General features: G+C 41.1%; 1 protein-coding gene across 1 annotated transcript in view; it reads left to right on the forward strand.

Moving 5' to 3' along the window:
• NFATC2 (nuclear factor of activated T cells 2) overlaps positions 1-20068 on the forward strand; it is a 184235-nt gene that overhangs the window by 30104 nt on the left and 134063 nt on the right. The window contains exons 2-3 of the mRNA XM_042466007.1: positions 15007-16039; positions 18052-18220. Of these exons, the coding sequence (XP_042321941.1) occupies positions 15007-16039; positions 18052-18220 (1202 nt within the window). The remainder of the gene's footprint in view (positions 1-15006; positions 16040-18051; positions 18221-20068) is intronic.

Below are 20068 nucleotides of genomic sequence, written 5' to 3' on the forward strand. Positions count from 1 at the left end.
GAGAGCATGTGATATGCCCGAGGACATACAGTAGGTTTTATAGCTGAGCTGGGAATTGAACCATAGTCTCCAGAGTTGTAGGGGTTATTCAGATGGTGAAAATAATCCAGGATATATCCGAGCTGAATCTCCATTGTTCACATGCATCCAGAATGCCCCCAATTAAGAGGGGTTTTTTTTGGGGGGGGGAAGATTGCCAAAACCTCCACTTAATCTTTGATAATTGATATAAAAGTTTTCCCCCAAGCTTTTTAAAAAGATCTGCATTGTCAGTAATCTGAATAACCAATGTGAATAGACTCAAATAGACCCTGGATAAAACATTGCATGCCTTGAATGTGTTCCGAATGCATTTGCATAGTTGACAACCATGTTTATTTGAATCCTTGCACATGTGAGCAATGATGCGGTTCCATAGGATGAATAACAAACCCAGAATGCCTGAGTGAGATCATTTGCATTGTCGCACTAAAAAGCCTGACACCTGAATGACACAACTCTCAAACCACTACGCCACACTGGCTCTCAGTACCACCTTAACCTGGGTTTTAAAAATTCAATTTTCTCCAGAGTTTGCAGAATCAGTCCCAGATTTGGGGTGTAGTGGGTGGGGAGGCAGGACAGATTGCTATCTGGCAGTCACCACCATTTACCACAATGTATAGGCCAGTTCCTGGCCTGGAACAACTACGGAAAAGTTTTTCCTTCGTTGGCGCCACTGCTGGTGCTGGCATACTGATGCACAGCTGCTTGCTCTGAGGTCAGAAATGAGGTGCCCAGATCAAAGCAGCACCAAGGAGAGAAAAACATTTTTGTCATTGTACTGGTCTGGGAACTGGCCTAGACAAGTTAAATGGTGGCATCTGCCAGGCCGCTATCCATCTTAGCTCTGCTGAGGAGCTGACAAAGGAAAAGGAGCAATGGTGGACCAAGGCAACATCTGGATGCAGGGACACGTGTAGATATCTAGCCACTGTCCCTGCAGAAAAACAGGTTCCAGGGTGGCTGCAGGTAGAATAGGTTGGGAAGTCCATTTGGACTTTTGGCCCTTGTGTTAAGTAGCCCTAACTCACCTTGTGGCATCCTTTCCAGGTTTATATGTGTCTCTGGTTGCTGTTTTGTCTACTCAGGAGAAAACAATGGTTTCAATAGATTTTACATCTAAGTAAAGATGGATAGTATATCAGTGACAGTAGTGCTGCAATAACTAAAGGCAGGGGTATTGATTCAAGCATTTTCAAGCAGAAATCTGTTGTTTGGGTTAGCAGTTGTGCAATGTGTGCATGTTTAAAGTAGGAAGAGAAATTGTTATGGCATGAGAGAAAAGGCATTGGATTTTGATCACTGAGACCAGCATTTAGATTTCTGCTTTTGGTGACTTTGGGACATTCACTCTTCAGCCTTCAAGGTTGTAGTGAATTCAAAATAGGGAGGGTTATGCACATTACCTGAGCTTTCAGGAGGAAGAGTAGAATCAAGTTGTTACAAAGTTAATGTAAAGATTATATGTCAACAGTGTGAAATGTTTTAACCTAGCACTAATGGTGAAAGGAGTACGAGTTGGAAGGACCATCCAGATACTGTTTTCATTGTACTGAATGCCTGGATACCATGATAATTATTAATTTTGTGCATTTTCAAGATGGAAATAATTAGTGTAGAAGAGATCACAATGGAACATATAATCTGGAGGACATTCCTTGTCTTTCAAAAGACACTATTATAAGTCTGTAAGTAATCCTTTGTACATCAGTGATCTTTAATGTACTAAGATTAAAGCATGTTTACAAAGAGATGGGTTTTTTATATATATAAAAAAGCTTCAGTCCACATGTCTTAAGTGTGCTTGGCAGTTGTAGAAGATGACTATTTTCTAAATGATGTTAGTCACATCTGAGCTGGAACTGGTAAAATTTCCTAGTTTTTGGATGCTAACCAGAAATGAAACCACAGGAGGGGTTAAGACCCCAGACTTTCTTTGTTTTTCTTCTAGGGTTGCAGTCTTGCCCTAAAGAGATCTCTCAAATGAAAGGGGTAGAGTGGAAACATTTGTGCCTCTATGCATATAGTTTTATGGCTCTTTCACATGTATACATGGAAGTCTGAAAGAGCATGAGGTTACTTATGGTGTGAATGGACCACTACTGACCTAGCACTACAAATGGAGGCCTGAATTGCACTCTTAGTCCCAATTAGGGTAAAACCATTGAATAAATAGAATTTTCATACATGTATATACTAGTGTAGCATAGTGGTTTAAGTGTTGGATTATGATTCTAGAGACCAGGGTTCGATTCCTAGCTTGGCCATGAAACCCACTAGGTGACCTTTGGCAAATCACATGCTCTCAACCTCAGGGGAAGTAATGGCAAACCTCCTCTGAACAAATCTTGCCAAGAAAACCCCATGACAGGTTTGCTTAAAGGCCCCTATAAGTTGGAAATTACTTGATACATACAGCATGTACACACACACACACACCTACAATTAACAGCTGCTGATTCAATAAGGTTATCATAGCTGAGACTAACCAATAGTATTCTGACTAGATTTTTCATGTTGTTTATCACCTCAGCTACTCCACTCTCATGGGAAGTCAGTTCACACCTTTGACAGCCAGCCAGCTAGCCAGCACTGAGACATCAAGTGCAGGCGTGTAGAAGGAAAAGCACTAAGATGAAGAGTCACAATTAATTTATTATTTATTTATTTGTATGCTGTCTTTCTCCAGAGTGGGAACCAAGGTGGCTCACAAAAAGAACTGATTATTAACCTAACAATAACATTTAAAAACCGGTATATGCTTTCATAGACTTAGTCTGCTTCCCCAGACCGAGTCTGTAAAAGATATGTTACAACTCGTTTTGCACACTTGACAAAATAAAGCTGAGATGCAGTGAGAGAGAAGCAGCCTTTTACTTGCCTCTCCTTATGCTGTCAAAGCAGTTATGTTCTCTTCCTGAGGGAGACAGTTGTAAAAGCTTGTCTTTGTCATGCTGGAAAAATCTGTTTGACAAAAGGTATGCTTTTGTGACCATCTCCCTCTGGAAGGGGAACGAAAGTGCAATGACAGCAAATAGGGAGGCAAAGAGAATGCCATTTCTCTCTTGCTGCATTTTGGGTTCTTTTTTCATGGGATAAGGCTCTTGACTCAAAGGTGCTACAAGATCCCCTTGCATACTGATATTCCAGACTGATATAGCTATGACTCTAGGGTTGCCATAAGTCAGGACCTCCAAACTGGGACAAATGTAGGACAAATGTAGGACACAATTTTCAAATGGAGGACACATTTTGAAAAAATGGAGGACGTTCAAAAAAAATTGATGTTTTTTTTAAAAAAATTTCATATAAATGCATATTTCTTAGGCATGATAAAAATGGAGGACATTTGGCATTATTTCTAGACAGATGGCAGAAATGTGCTTCCCTTTCTGGCCAAAAACCAGAAGAGGAGGAAGAGTGGAAGAAGCAGAGGAGGAGGAAGCGGAGAAGAAGAAAAGGAGGAAGAAGAGGAGGAGAAGGAGGGGTAAAGGAGGAGGAGGAAGAAGAGGAAGTAGAGGAAGAAAAAGGGGAGGAAGAGGGAAAGGATGAGGTGGAGAAGAAGAGGTGGAGAAGAAGAGGAGGAGGAGGAAGAACAGGAAAAAGAGGAGGAAGCAGAGGAAAAAGAGGAGGAAGAGGAGGAGGAGGAGGAGAGGAGACAGAAGAAGAGGAGGAGGAGAAAGAAGAAGAAAGGCTCTTTCCCCTGCCTTGAAGCTTCCCTGGCTGGCGGAGGAAGCTTCAAGGCAGACAGGAAAGGGTCTCCCCTCACAGAGAGACCCTTCCTCCCTGCCTTCAAGCTTCCCTGGCCGGCGGAGGAAGGTTAAAGGCAGGGAGAAAAGGGTCTCCCTGAGGCGAGACCCTTCGTCCCTGCCTTGAAGCCTCCGTGGCCAGCGGGGAAAGCGGCAAGGGAGGGGAAAAGGGCCTTGCCGAGGCGAGACCCTTTCCCCTGGCCCTCCCAGCCCGCCTCCCTGGCCGGCGGAGGAGGTCAAGCAGGGAACGAGCCTTGCTGAGGCGAGGCTCTTTTCCCTGCCTGGCGTTGGTGGGGGGCGGGGCCAAACCGGGGCGGGACCGTGTGACCACGCCCCAAACCATGAAAGTCCCGCCCCCAGGCGGGATATGGCAACCCTATATGACTCTGAATTTAAAAAGCAATTTAAAATGATCATATTAAAACAGAATAAAATCATTTAAAAGGCATACAAAAGTTAAAAAAATAAAGCAACCCCCCAAAAGGAAGTTCCCTGCTTATACATCAAAAGCCTGCTTAAACAAAAAGGTCTTTCCCTGTCAGTGAAAGAAGTGCAAGGAGGGGGCCAGTCTAGCCTACCTCAGAAGGGATTGGCACACTCTCATGCCTTCTCTATGACATGATGATGATGGAATCAAGAAAAAGCACTCCACTATAGATCTTAAGATTCTGGCAGGTTCATATAAGTTAGAGGAGTACAGTCAGCCCTCCATATCCATGGATTCTTTATCCACATATCCAACAATCCACAACTTCAAAATATTTGTGTGTGTGTGTGTGTGTGTATGTATTCCATAAAGCAAACCTGGATTTTGTCATTTTATATAAGGGACACCATTTTATTATGCCATGGAATAGAATGGGAATTGCGTATCCATAGATTTTGGTATCTACAGGGGATACCAAGGGCCCACTGTAATTAGTCATGCTAAATTGTATTCACTTTACCGAGAGACTGTAATTTACTGTGGGGAATTTCTTGTTCCCATCTTCCATATTACAGTTTGACTCTCAAATGCATTAAATATCTCTTCTGTTCTCAGGAGACTCTCATTAGGCAAGTCCTGGGCTATAGGACCAGAGGGTTGCATTGGGAAAGGAAGTCACGTAGAGGCATGTTGTAGGAGGAAGATTCAAGTCACGAGTCCCACTTTTATACTGGGTGCATTCCCCACCCCACAAAGCATGTGTAAACTGCCTCCACCCAATTACCTCCCCCCACTGTAGTCCCTATTCCTGGACTTTCTTGAGCATCCATAAATCCTCAGGAGAAGATGGAAGGGGTAGTGGGCAGCAGTAGCAGGGTTCTGCATTGCTAAAAAAAAAGAATGGGGAACTCCCCTTGCATGAGCATTCTAGTGCAAGCACTGCATTGGATGCAAACCAGTGTACAGGTAAAAACCAAGGTGCACATACATGTGAGTTTATCACAGTTGCCTCTGCTAAACTGACTGGTCTAGAAGGCAGCATCATTCAGCACTGAAGATGGAATGGCAAAGAGTTGGGGGGGGATTTCTCTTCTAGCAACTGCCCATGTGCTTTCTATTGCATAATCTCTGGATTTTTAGGATTACTAAATGCTAGGAATAAACAATAGATGGCTGTAAATATCATATCATGCTTATTGGTATCCAGAGTAACTGGCTAGCTTCTGCTAGAAGCAGAATACTGTGATAGATGAATGTTTTGTCTGGCTCAACAGGCCAGTTTTTATGCTACAACTGTCATCCAGTGGATCTGAACAGTGACAGATAAAAGAGAATACTTTCCATGCACAGCATAGGTGAACTGCAAAGTTTGCTGTCAGAAGACACAGTGAAGTCTGCCAACTGGGACAATTTTAAAAGAGTGTAAGGAAAGTTCATAGAGGATAAAACTGCCCATAGTTTATAGACACCATGGGTATATGTTACTGCTACTATTAGAGGCATAATATGTCTCTGAGATTCAATCTGGTGTAGTGATTTGAGCATTGGGTGTTGGACTAGGACTAAGACTGGAGATCAGGGTTCAATTCCACCCTTGGCCATGGAAACCTAATGGGTGAGGTTGGGCTAGTCACACATTCTCAGCCCTAGAAAACCCTGCAATAGGGTCACCTTAGGGTTGCCATAAGTCAGACACAACTGGAAGGCAGACATCAACAAGTACATCTTTGACACCAGGAAGCTGACAATGTACTGATGTTCTTTTTGTGGGCTTCTTGTTGGTATCAGTTTGGCCACAGTGGGAACACAATGCTAGGCTAGATAAGCCTTTCATCTGATCCAGCATTGCTCTTTTAATTTTCTTATGCAAAATTTTGACTCTTGGTCTAGAAATGTTAAGCCTTTAGCCTAAAAGAATACTACTGTATTATATACTGTAGCAGAACTATAAAACTGCCATAGGTCAGGGCTATAATTTTTCTAAGCTTACTCCTCACAGAGGGTTCAAGTTGTATCTGAGCAATACCACTTCAGCTTGCATGACTGAATAGTTCTCCATATAAAATGAATAAAATAGATCCTTCCTCATAGAAGAGTAGCTAGAGAAGGAGAATACTGTGGTGAAAGAATATCCTCAGAGTCTTGTTATATATGGGGAGGGGATGCTGTCTGCAGAAGCATTCCATTACATAACATCTCACTAGTGGTATAAGCCAAGTTTTCTTCTGCAGAAAGTTTGTCTCCATAATAAGAAACACAATAAGAAAATTCTTGTCCACAGTAACTAATCTGTGCTAGCCATCTCATACAACTGCCTGTTGAATCCTGATAAGTTATGACAGATTAAACCATTAGGCCAGGAAGTCCATACATAGAATCATAGATGTTTATCACACTATACTCTTAAAGTGCTACTATTCCACTTTGACTCCTCTAGCTGCCTCCTGTTGCATTCTGGGATTGGCAGTTATAAGGAGGAGTATTCTAAATACTCCTCCTTAAAACTGCCAATTTAGAGGAGTCAAAGTGGAATAGTAGCACTTTAAGAGTATAGTGTGATAAACATCATTGAGTTGGAAGAGACCACAAGGACCATCCAGTCCACACACACACACCCCCCCCCCCCTATGCAGGAAATCATAATTAAAGCACCCTCAACAGATGGCCATCCAGCCTTACATTTCTCCGTGTTGAAATTCATTTTGTTAGCTTTGGCCCAGCTTTCTAATCTATTAAGGTCATTTTGAATTTTGATCCTAACCTCTGGGGTATTAGCTACTCCTCCTAGTTTGGTGTCAGTTTGTTGTAATGGTTGGAGTGTTGGACTAGGACTCTGGAAGAATGGGGTTCAAATCCCCACTCAGCCATCGAAGCCTATTGGGTGACTATGAACCAATCACACTTTCTCAGCCGCAGAAGCAAACCTTTTCCGAACAAATCTTGTCAGGAAAGTCCCATAATAGATTTGCTTTAGTGTCACCATAAGTCAGTTGTGACTTGAAGGCACACAACTGGTTTATTTTGTATAAGCTTTTATACATTTGATGAAGTGGGCTACAGTCCACAAAATAATATCCCAAATAAAACTTGTTGGTCTTTAAGAAGCCACTAAACTCTTCGTTGTTTTCACTTAAGTAAGTTACTGTGCTTCACATGGTACATTGAACATACTTGAAATGTGTGTTGATTGCTGCAGTTTATTCCCTTATTAGTAAGGTTGCTAGATTTCAGAGTTGCTTAATGAAACTTATAGAGACTACCCTGGTGACACTACATGAAGTAGTTCCTAGGTGTCAGGTTTTGACCCTAAAATCTCAGGGCCTTTGGCAGTCCTGGTCTGGTAACCCTTATTAATCTTAACATTAGTCTTCCTATTGATAGTGAATTATTTATTTCTTCAATATTTTCCCCTTGATTGGCCTTCTTTCTAGTGGACTCATCTGATGGGTTCGGCAAATTTCTTTCTCTTTGAGGACTCAAGATTGGCGGGGGTTAAATGACAATTCCTCAACATTCTCCTGTGTTCTCCTGATCATGACATTGGGCTCGTAGACTGGCCCACAGAATAAATACAGGTGATATATTACATCAAGCAACTTTGTCAGTACAAAATGCAAAAGAATGATAGCACCTAAGGATTTTCGGACTTCCCACACTCACTTTTTCATCTAAAATGGAAAGAGGAGTGAGGCCTGGAATTTGTTGTTTTGACTTCAGAGAGAGAGAGACACCAAGGATATTAATTCAATCTAAGAGCTAGCTTGTGTTACTGGCAACGACAGTTAAAGCTATATTGTTTTATCCTGAAATCCTGTCTTGTTACTACAGCTAAAAAGAAACATCTGCTCAGACTAATGTGAACACCTAACAATTTGGGTTTTTTGTTTTTTTTTGTTCTGGACATTTAAAAACTCATTACTTCATATACAAGCAGTTCTGTGGTTTTGATCAGTTTTATTTTTAGGTAACTAAAAACCTAGCTTTGTGTTTTATATTTTACAATGAAATGTAATAAAAATAAAATGAGGGTAGCCAAATGTGGTCTTCCAAATATTTTGGCATACATTCCCATCAGCTCTAGACAGCATAGTCAGTGGTGAGGAATAATGGAAGTTGCCATTCAAATAATGTTGGAGCCTCAAAGTATATTAATCATCTGTTTAAAATACCGTGGAGATTATCACACACAGACAGGATAGGAATGGGATTACTCCCCCATCCTTATCCCATCATTAACCCATCCATGACTGCGATAGTGTGCAAGGCTTTCAAATCGTAGCACTGATCCCACCAATAATCCATCATTAAAGCAGCATTGCAGTAATGTAGACTTCCATTATTGTAAAATGCCAGCCAATGTTGCTTTAATGACATGTTAATGACGGGATCTGTGAGACATCATCTGAAAGTCTTTTGCATGACCAAGATCAGTCACGCTTTCTGGACGAGTTAATGACGGGATCTGCTCAGCATCTGAAAGTCCTTCCCATGATCATGCAGGAAGGACAGGACAGGAAAGGGATAACCCCCGTGTGATAATCTCCAGTGAAGCAACATGAATAATACAGGTACTTACAGGTAAATGATGTGAGTCAAAACTATTGCCACATACATCCACCACCCAAGCTCACCCCCCCTTTTTTTTATCCCAGGTCACAAAGCTTTTAGATTGTGGATAGTTTCTTGCAATTTAAGTCATTAATTTTAATAGAAGCAGGGTGTTCCTAAGTAATGTGGTATTTACCTAAAATGAAGAATACTGGTTTGCTGTAAGTGCAGTGTAAAGTCAACAACTTTGTTTTCTATTAGTTGTCTTTGTTCTTAGTAGTTTAGTTAAACACTGTCGAGATCTATGATGGTAACATGGTACAGGTTGAGTCATCCTTATTTGGAATTCTGAAATCCAAAATATTCCAAAATGGGTGGCTGAGATAGTGACACTTTTGCTTTCTGATGTTTCAGTGTACACAAGCTTTGTTTCATGCACAACATTATTTAAAATATTGTGTATAAAATCACCAAGTTATGTGTATAAGGTATATATGAAACACAAATTATGTTCATATTTAGACTTGGGTTCTATCTCCAAGATATCTCATTACGTACAGTATATGCAAATATTCCAAAATCTCAAAAACTAAGAAATCCAAAACACTTCTGGTCCCAAGCATTTTGGATAAGGGAGACTCAACACTGTATCTCCAGTCTTTTGTGGAATTGTTTCATCCTAACTGGCAGGAGTACACTTAGCAGAATCTGCAGTTGCTGTGTTATTCAGAGGGAAGCCTTTCAGAAAACTACCTTCTCTGTTGAATAAGCAGGGATGCTGGCTGGTCCTCCTGTGATTTCCCAAGATGCTTTCCAAAAAAACAGCAACTGTCCCTAGTGAGCCAACTTAGGCTAGTATGATTGGCAGCTATTTGCCAATGACACACCCAGTCCTGGTAGCACTGAACTCTGGATTGCTTGATTTAAACTGGAGCCAAATAGAATAATTTAATCTTGAAAGCAGGGACTGCTATGTTTGCATCAGCTTCCTTCTCTTCCCACTCCATAGTGAAGTCACAATGCTGCATTTGTACTATCACAACTGTTTCCATGGGTACAGACTATGATGTCACAAACATATGCATGGTGGCCACACCAACCTGGACAGTGAGTCTATCCTTTTTATTGAAACTGAAGCAGTACTGGGATTGGTGATCAGCTTCCAAGAAAAACCAATGCACTGCAATGCTGATGAATCAGTGTGTAGCACCTTTTCTGAGTCAAAACTGGACCAGTGGGTGGGACCAGAGTTATTATTTCACAAGCACCTCATTCTGCATGAAGCGTATCAATAGGAGGCATTCACTGCTTGTTTGTGATTACTTAAAGCAGTACTTCTCATGTTACATGAGCTGGGACATTGGCATTCCCCTGCATATGTGCTAGTGACTGGTACCTTATCTTATACAGTTGGCCCTCCATATCCATGGATTCTTTATCCATGGATTCAACCATCCATGGGTTGAAAATATTCTCAAAAGATATAAATTCCAAACAGCTAATGTATTTTGCTATTTTATATAAGGGACACACTTTCACTGTACAATTGTATTTAATGGGACTTGAGCATCTGTGGATTTTGGTATGCAGGTGTGTGTGTCCTGAAACCAAACCCCAGCAGACACTAAGGGCCCACTGTACCCATCGGTTACAACAGTTTCTTGTCTGGAAACTCTCTGTGGATCAGCAGCCACTGGTTCAAAGATTGGCACTAACCTCAAAGAGCCACATCATGCAAAATGAACATTTTGCATTCATGTATACCATGCCTTGGGTTATAACCATTATGGTGGTCATTTGAACAAAAGCATAGACTGAAGTTCCATTTCTCCTTTTGCTAGAAGAAGAAAAAAATGAGATCAGTGTTTCATCCTAGGAGGCTGACATACTGTAAAGAGCCAGAGACAACAGCTGGCAATGAGAGTCTCTGCTACGGTTAAGGCTGTAATCCTAAAAAAAAAAGCTTCTAACCATTTAGCATATAAACAGGAATAAACAAAACTGCCTTGTACTGCTTTAAACCAGTGATCCCTCTGGCCCAGTACATTTGTTTGACTGTGGATGTCCTGGGGCTTGGAAGGAGGTCTTTCCAAGCACTGTTACTATGCCATCTTTTTTCAAGTGGCGATACTGGGGAGTAAACCTGGGATCTTGTACATGCAAAGAATGTGCCCTACTACTGATCTATGACCGGTTCCCACTGAGCTTTGGCTAGTCTTACTAGGTTCACTTGCTAGGCTGCCTATGTCTGGTTGTCTGTCGTGAACATGAGTCACATCTGGCTGAGTACTCATTAATTAAATGTATTGTTAACTGGAGTAGTTTATTTTTTTCTTTTCCATTCAGGACATCAGCATGCCACAAACAATGAACATAAATATGTACAGACTGGTAGGCTCTTTTAAAAAAATAATAATTCTAGACTGTTAATTTCTTCTGTGCTTTCTTTTTTGTTTTGTTTTACAAGGCTCTTCTAAGTATTTAAATCAGTGGGCCTCCTGTCCCTAAACAAAGGGGAAGATTTAGGATTGTAGTGTTAGTTTGTACTGTGGTTTATTAATTAAGAAGAAAATAATTTCATGAATAGTGAACAAATGTAGCATACTCCCTTATGCATCATCACAAAAAAGGGGGAAAGGCATAGATTTACACAATATTCTACTAAATTTATATGCACATTTAGAAACTGGCACGCTAACTTAAATAGCAATATGATATATCTTGCCATGTATGTTGGGGACGATAATTTCTTGTTCATAGACAGGAGGGAGAGAGATCTAGTAGGAGGAAAAAGTGTCATAGTAGTCAGGGACACCAAACCCAGGACCAATGGGAACTAATACTGCTGGTAGAATTTACCAAAAATGCCAAAGATCTGGGAGTAAATGTCTACTTACTCACACTACGTAAGATGGCATGCATATGATAGAATTATGGTATTTGTGTGGAAGGGCATTTTTTGCAGATTTGCACTACATGTTTTTTGGGGCCCTAAACATGTGGCCATCCTAAATATACACAGGGAAGCCTCAAAACCTAGTAAGTTTTGGGAATTCAGGAGGAGCGCTTCCTCAGTCTTGTAGTTTGTGGGGAAAATTTACCAAATTATATTTCATTTTCAACTCCTTACTGCTCCAGCTCTTTGCAGCACTGGAAACTGCACTTGAGGTGTTTCTAGCCTTTTAGAGCTGTTTTTCAGGGTGGTGAGTGGGTAAATGTGTATTCATGTGTGTTCAAGACAGTCCCTCTCCCACTGACAGAGTTTGTGTAGAGGCTTCTGTATCCAAAACTGGAGTGTGTCTAATTGTTTTAAGAACACAAGGAACATATACTTCACACTGAATAATTTACATGTTAGCTAGCTGGCTAATTGTAATACCATACTGTCCACTGATACCTAAACATAATAGTTGACTGCATATCCTCCAGTATTTTACAGCTGAAAATCAGGACACGTATAGTCAAAAGGGTGTACTTAGGCAACAAGATGATAAAAGCAATTAATGGAGAAGAACAGGAAAACTCTGTTTTAAATACAGTAGATAAACCCTTGAATTCATAGGCTGAGTATAGAAAGGCCCGGGGAAAAGGGGGGGAAAGCCAAATTGGTCTGTGAAAGGCAAGACCTGGCCCCTTCCTCGTCTCTCCCCTTTTTTTACATTTTAAACACTTTTTGTAGCAATTGAACTAAGCTGAGGACAAAGGAAGAGGTGGGAGGAAAAGAGAGAAACCAGGACATTTGTAAAGCAGCTGAAAAAGTGAGATAGCAAGGATTAAATGGGACCATCCTTGCCAAACTTGGATAGTTGGGGGGTATGTGACTGTTTATAGTGAACAACGACAAGACACCTGATGCTAGATGAAGCCAAAAATGGAGGCAGAAAAGATAAGTATGGAGTCAGACAACAACCCCCCAGCATGTAAATACATTATCCTAAGTTGCCCCTCCCCCACAAAAAAGTCAGAGCATAGACTAACAATAGTTTTTGATTTGTCTAATTACAGTATGAGATTTACATGTAATGGAGGCTTGTAGATTCTGTATTAAGAAAAATGATAGAACCTATTGTAGGTGACAGAAATGGTTAACATCTAGATCTGATGTGGAAATAGCTTTTCAAGACTGTGTTGCTTGCCTAATAGTTGTGATGGACATAACTCTCAAAAGAGTTTCATCCAAGTATTTGCATGGTTATTCTGCAGTGTTTTTAATCCGGGTATAAAGAAACCTACTAAACCTACCACAGTTACTTGCAGAATTAGTGAAATGTCTAACATTTGCCTGTTACAACAGGGACGTAGCTAGGATTTTGGGAAGGGGGGGGGTCCAGACTAAGTGCTACCATTATAGTGGGGCTTGGGTGTGGCAGCGCAGCAGCACACACCATTCATTTTTCTAATGGAAGGGGGGGTTCCGGACCCCAAGAAACCCCCCCCCTGGCTACGTCCCTGGTTACAAGTATGAAGGTTTTTACAAAAGGTAAACTATCACCAATAAATAATTGATTTACATTTTTAAAGTGCGCACAACCTAGTGTGAGCACAATCATACTTTGTGTTAAGGACATTCATTTTAAGTTGGATGGCCAGTGCCAAGGGAGTTGGTTCCTGTCTGCCTGTTAGTTTGGTTTACACCAAATCTGTATTCTCTAGAACAGTGGCAAACATTTTAGAGACTGAGTGCCCAAACTGCAACCCAAAATCCATTTATTTATCACAAAATGCCATGTCCCTCTGACTTTCTAGTAACAAACTCTGGCAAACTCTTTGCTGAGGTAGTGGTGTGTGTGCCCACAGAGAGGGCTCTGAGTGCCACTTCTGACACTCGTGCCATAGGTTCGCCATCACTGCCCTAAAATTTGAAGGGAATATTTAGGTATGATGTGGGTTTATGACTTTCAGACTTGTCCACATGAAACAAATAAGGAATTTGTCTCCCTCTATCAAATGAAGGAACCTTGTGATTCAAACCTAGGGATGTAACATTTCAATAAGTTTCTTCTCAAAGGTAGCAATAAGTCATTTCAGTAATTTTCTTCCTGCTACAAAAAAAAGTCTTCAAAAACCATCCAGTTTTTGAGGGCCATTTGCAATTCAAGACTTATTCTGCACAAAATTTATACTTGATTGTTTTACACAGAAAACAACATTTTTCTCCACAGGAAACATTTTCTGCATGGAAAATAATATTTCAACACAGGTATATTAATTCCTTCAAAAATGCTGTTTTCTGTGCAAAAATACTGTTTTCTATACCCATGTGCAATTTTTACATAGAATAAAGTTACAGCATTTTCTTATTTATCATTCCATTCTCCTTTGCTCATACCTCACCTGGAGGACTGTATCCAGTTCTGAGCACTACAGTTCAAGAGGGATATTGACAAGCTGGAGTGTGTCCAGAGGAGGACAACCAAAATGTTGAAAGCTCTGAAAACCATGCCCTATGAGAAGTGGCTTAGGCATCTGGATATGTTTATCCTGGAGAAGGGAAAGTTAAGGGCTGACATGATAGCTATGTTTAAATATTTGGAGGGATGTCATATTAAGGATGGAGCAAGCTTGTTTTCTGCTGGTCCAGAGATTAGGACCTGTAGCAATGGATTTAAACTACAGAAAAAGACATTTCACCTAAACATTAGGAAGAACGTCCTGACAGTAAAAATTGTTTGACAGTGAAGTATGCTTTCTCTGAGAGTGGCGGAGTCTCCATCTTTGGAGGTTTTTAAACCAAGACTGGATTGGCCATCTGTTAGGAGTGCTTTGACTGTGAGTTTCTGCACGGCAGGGGTTGGACTGGATGCCCCTTGTGGTCTCTTCCAACTCTATCGTTCTGTATTCATTTTGCCCTTCAAATGTTGTTGGGCTGAAACTTCCAGTATTCTGCACCATTAGCTATACTGGCTAGGGCTGCTGGGAGTTGCACTTCACAACATCTAGAGGATCATATGATTCCCATCCAAGTCTTATAGGGTAGGGTGAACCCTAGATAATTTGGAAGCCAGTGCAGTATTGTACAGGTTCAGCTGTTCTTGTTCTCCTGTTTTTATTTTGGGAATGATCAAGATGCTCATGCTCTGAGGCAGTCGATATATGCCTTGCACATTCAGTCATCATTAGTATGTAAAGATGCTGCAATCTTTTCCTAATGCACTATCGCTAATGCTTTCTTGTTAACCCATGATTGCTCAGCTTCTGCAGTGGTATGTCTAGTCTTAAAAGCGACCCTTCTTTTTCCAGAAGAACCGACACCTTCACATAAAATCATCAGCCCACCCTCTGGAATAACTTACCCTCATGATGATGTCTCGGATTATGGTCTGAAGCCATACCCCTTCGTTTTGCCTAGTCTTTCGGCAGATCACATGAGCCGATATGGACAGCCAGATAGCTTAGGGTCAAAATGCTACTTGGACCCTGTCAAGGCTGCAGGTCCCCCTACTTTGAGCCCTAGGATTGAGATAACACCATCTTATGAACTGATTCATTCGGGGGGTCCCTTCAGCAGCAGAGACACAGATCTATTGGTAGAGCATCAGTCCAGCTCAGCTGCCACTAGCCCAAGGTTTACCCTGCCTGTCCCTGGCTTTGAAAGCTATCGAGAACCGCTGTGCCTGAGCCCTCCTAGCAGTGGCTCCTCTGCAAGCTTCATTTCAGAGACAAATTTCTCTCCTTATACCTCACCATGTGTTTCACCAAATAATGGTCCTAGTGATGACCTTTGTCCACAATTTCAAAACACCCATGCTCATTATTCCCCCAGAACCTCTCCAATAATGTCCCCACAAGCCACCATCGTTGAGGAAACCTGCTTGGGGCCGCGCTCACCTTCACCACGTCCCAACTCACGGTCATCATCACCAGGGGCAAAGCGGAGGTACTCTTGCACTGAGCTCTACGGGAATCAGCAACCTTCTGCTTCTCCACGACAATCGAGGACCCCTTCTCCGCAGGCCTCGCCTCAGATTCCCTTGAGAGAAGACGGATCTTCAGTCACTTACACCCAGCTGTCCACTTCATCTAGCCTCATGGATGCAATGAGCAACCTCAGCACAGATCCCATCTGCGGAGTTCCCACAAAAATATGGAGAACTAGCCCGGATCCTTCTCCGATGTCATCCCACAAAGCAAGCATGTCGTGTCATGTGCTTCCACCTATTGAATACATTGGATCCTGTGATCAGGATGATCGGAGAAACCCACCCCCAGAGTCCATCTTGCTGGTGCCACCTTCTTGGCCGAAACAACTGATGCCTGCAATACCCATCTGCAGGTAAGTAGGATGTCTATGGTCACTGTGTCTAACAATATAGAATTTGATCCTGGTTCCAAAAAAACAAAGCAAAACCATTATGCATGTGTGTGGGATTTTTGGTACTTTTAACATTGTTTCTAAACAGCAATCACAGTACCTAAGGGAAGATTATAAAGCTTTCAATTTACACTCTCCAATAATGTGGGGGCTGCTCTTTGGGTTGCCACACAACTACTCTTTGGTACGTTAAGTAATAACATATTCTGATATACTGAGAGCTGAAAGGATCTCTGAACAAGGTTACAAGGTTTATTTGTTTTTGTTTGTTTGTTTGTTTTTTACTCATGATTCCCATCTCTATATTTGGCCAGGCCTCAGTTCAGCTCCACTCCCTGTTCCACCTTCCCTCTGACTTCTGGCTACACTGCTGGTGTTATTAATACTTGCATCATTGCAGAGTCTTATAGCTCTCATGTTGTTCTGTGATCGGAATACCTCAATTCAAGTCTCTTCTCAGTACTGATGCCTATAGGTCTATATTCTATAGTCACATAACAACATGAGAACCACAAGACTCTGCAATGATGATGCCTCCTCTGTTTTTCCCAACAACCCTATGAAGTAGTTAGGGCAGCAATTATGTATTGTGATCTAATTGCTGTCCTAGCTACTTCACAGGGTGGGAATAACAGGGGAGGCATTTGTGCTACTGAGAACTCTTTAAAGGAGAGGCAGGATAAAATGCAATCAATCTTAGTGTTGAAATGTTAAAAAATTACCTGCTGTACCAAAAAGAACTTGTTTTAGCAAGCTCTGGGCTGTGATTCTAGTCTCATGGCATGCTTCCTTTAGAGCAGGGCTTTAAGGGTAAAGAGCAGCACTATGTATAATATCTAGGGATTGACTGGTTGATATTTTGGCAGTCTGGTGTGCTACTCTCACATGGTCTACCATAAAATCCTCGAGTAGGGACTTTAAAGGCCATCTAATTGAGCCTCCTGATGCTAGAAATCCCTTGTTGAGGTATCTCTGATAATTGGCCATCCAGCCTCAGCTTAAAAACCTTGGGCTACCATTTCCAACTTCATCTGCTGATTTCAAGCCTTTCTGGTTAGAGAACCCACCCTCGTGATCTAAATTTGGATTTCTCAGCACTTTTACACTCTTTTCTTTCCTTACCCTTTCCCCCAACCGATGGCATGTTATAGTTCATAGCAGAGAATAGAACTTGGAAAGGTTACTTTTTAGACTCTAGCTCCCCCAAATCACCCAGCCAGTACCATGCAGGCTGTGGGACTTGGGAATAGTAGTCTAAAAAAAGTAACGTTTCCAAACTCTATTAGAAAACATGATTGCATTCAGAAGGTCCAAGTGTTATCCCTGGCAAGTTCCATTGAAAAAATCTTGCATAGTAGAATTGGGAGAGATCTAAGCCTCTGGAAAGAGAATGCCAGTGAATGCCAATACTTGACAAGAGAATCTACGTTACAGGCACTTGCATATGTCATCAAAAGGGAAACACAGATTTTATGTGTGTGTTTCCTTTTCCCACGTCCAGTACTCGAACTCAGGACACTGGGAAATATTCTGCGTGTGTTTATTTCTCTGGGAAGTCTCAAAACAAGGCATGAAATCAACATCCCTCTCCTTTATTGCTCCCAAGCAAATCATATTCAGAAGCTTAATACCTCTAAATCTGGAACTCTCTATTATGATCATGATTTGATCCTCTACACTACTGTGTGAATTTGCGCAATGCCCATTCAAAGCTAGTGACCACCACTAGTTTGTAGAAGTAAATTGAATGCATTTAGTTACATGTATAAGATGAAGTGCTTCCATTTATGTGTTCAAAATCTCCTGCCAATCCATGGGCAGTTCTGTTTTTCAATGCTCTGAGGAAGGAAGAAAATGCTTTTCTATTTGTTTTGAAGAGATTGTACATCTGCCTGCTGTTGGATTTAGGTTTTTTTAGTTAATGTGCAATTCATAATTTATGTTTAACTGAATTTGTCCCTCCTTCTGCCCAGCATTCCTGTACAGTCTCTCCCACCACTTGAGTGGCCGCTGTCCAGTCATTCTGGCTCTTATGAATTGAGGATTGAAATCCAGCCAAAACCCCATCATCGTGCCCATTATGAGACTGAAGGGAGCCGAGGGGCAGTCAAAGCACCAACAGGGGGACACCCTGTGGTCCAGGTGAGATAATTTATTGGTGCATATGAATTCTCAGAAGACCTTAAAAACATCTCATCTGGCTGTTCTACTCACAAGTGAACTGTACACATAGGAAAAGAGATGGGGACTAGCATGCTAGTTCAGCCTTTTATATTCTTGTTGCTTTCTACACTTGGAGAGGGGATTATCTGCAAAACAGAGACTACCTATGGAGGCTGTTCTTGAGATTCTGGTACTCTGGAAAAATAGGAATTAAAAAAACCTGAAGGACAGCCTCTATGGATAAGAGGAAGTTCTCCTTTGCAAATGTGGAGAAGACACAGAAAAGAGATGAGGAAAGGTGCATGCTCATTCCCACTTCTTTCCTTTTATAAATTATATAGAGCTTATGTACAAAAAGAATATCCAAATGATAATTTATAACACCAGTGTGTGGATTAAAATGGAAGAGGTGCAAAACATTGGTGTTAAGCTTATGTTATACTTTTGGTCCTCTGAACCAGTGGCACATGGCTCTTGACATTAAAATAACCATGTTCTAATTACTTACTTCATTTAAATTCTTGATTCAGGCATGCTTAAGGTACTTTTATAGTCAAATGAAAAGAACAAGCTGTTGTTGAGAAAAGAACAGGGAATACTTTTCATGACCACAGAAAATACAGGGTATAGAAGTTTTGAGTTTGCCAAACTGGAACTAAGTATTTTAGCCACAATAAGATTTTTCAGTCTCTCTCACCTTCCGTGAAGTAGATCCTGTCTTTCTAAAGGAAATTTGAATAGTTTTGAAATTCAGAAAAATTTTAGATTTGTACAAAAGGAGTGAATTGAGTTAACTCAGAATGTTAATGTTGTTCCCCTGTTTTCCATTTTACAACTTTGTGTGGTACCTTCATATAATAATATCACTGGAGAGATTTTGACTGAAGCAACCTGAATATTCATTACCTTTTGTGGTGTTTGGTGTTTTAAATCATATTGTCACCTGGAGGGCTTTCTAGTCACAATGACAGTTTTAACAGTCTCTCTCTCTCTGTGTGTGTATGCATGTGTGTGTGTCATACCAGTTGGAGATCTTTTCATTGGCAAGGGCTAGAGTGTGATATGAGGAGCACAGTAAGTCAGTGAAGCACTTCACAGACTTGGCACTTAGTTCAATGAGGCATTTGATGACCTGTTGTAAAGTTTACAAAGTTGTAAAGAGATAGGGGCACAGGTTAATTGGGTTCATGATTCTGCAAGGGGAAAGGTGAATGAGTTTGAAGCAGGAAGGTTTTTTTTTTCAAAGTTGGAGTGAGGTCATGGAAGCAGTGGCGTATCTTTTCAGGAGGAATGGTGAAATTCTGAGCCTTCATCTCCTATCAGTCCCGAGCCAGTATGGACAATGATGGCACTATTAGTCATACAAATTCTAGAGGATCACAGGTTATCTGTTCCTGTAATATGGTGTTGAAAGATTAGGCGAATCTCTATTTTTCACTGCAAATTTAGGCAAATATTAATGGGAGAATTCCAGTTTAGCTTGCATCTTAGTTAGGGTAGAATCAGAAATTTGACCCCTCAGCATTAAATATATGTTATGGCTAGAATCCCACAAAAAAAGGAGCTTGAGCATACAAAAACAGTGCTGTGTTTGCAGTTTTGATTGCTATTTTTGCTACAGCAGTTTCCAGTATTGCAGCGACAAGACGAAACTGTGGCCAATCTCTTTAGCATTACTGAGAGTATCAGGCAAAAATGACAAGTAATATTCCAACTGTACTCCATGGTTCTTCTGTCCTGGTCCTGCCTACCTGTGCCTTTTTGGATCTTGGATGATAACATGTTTAATGCATGCACACATGTTTTTTTTTTCCTTTAGCAGTCTAG

Source organism: Sceloporus undulatus, chromosome 4 (assembly GCF_019175285.1).
Source record: "Sceloporus undulatus isolate JIND9_A2432 ecotype Alabama chromosome 4, SceUnd_v1.1, whole genome shotgun sequence".
NCBI lineage: Eukaryota > Metazoa > Chordata > Lepidosauria > Squamata > Phrynosomatidae > Sceloporus > Sceloporus undulatus.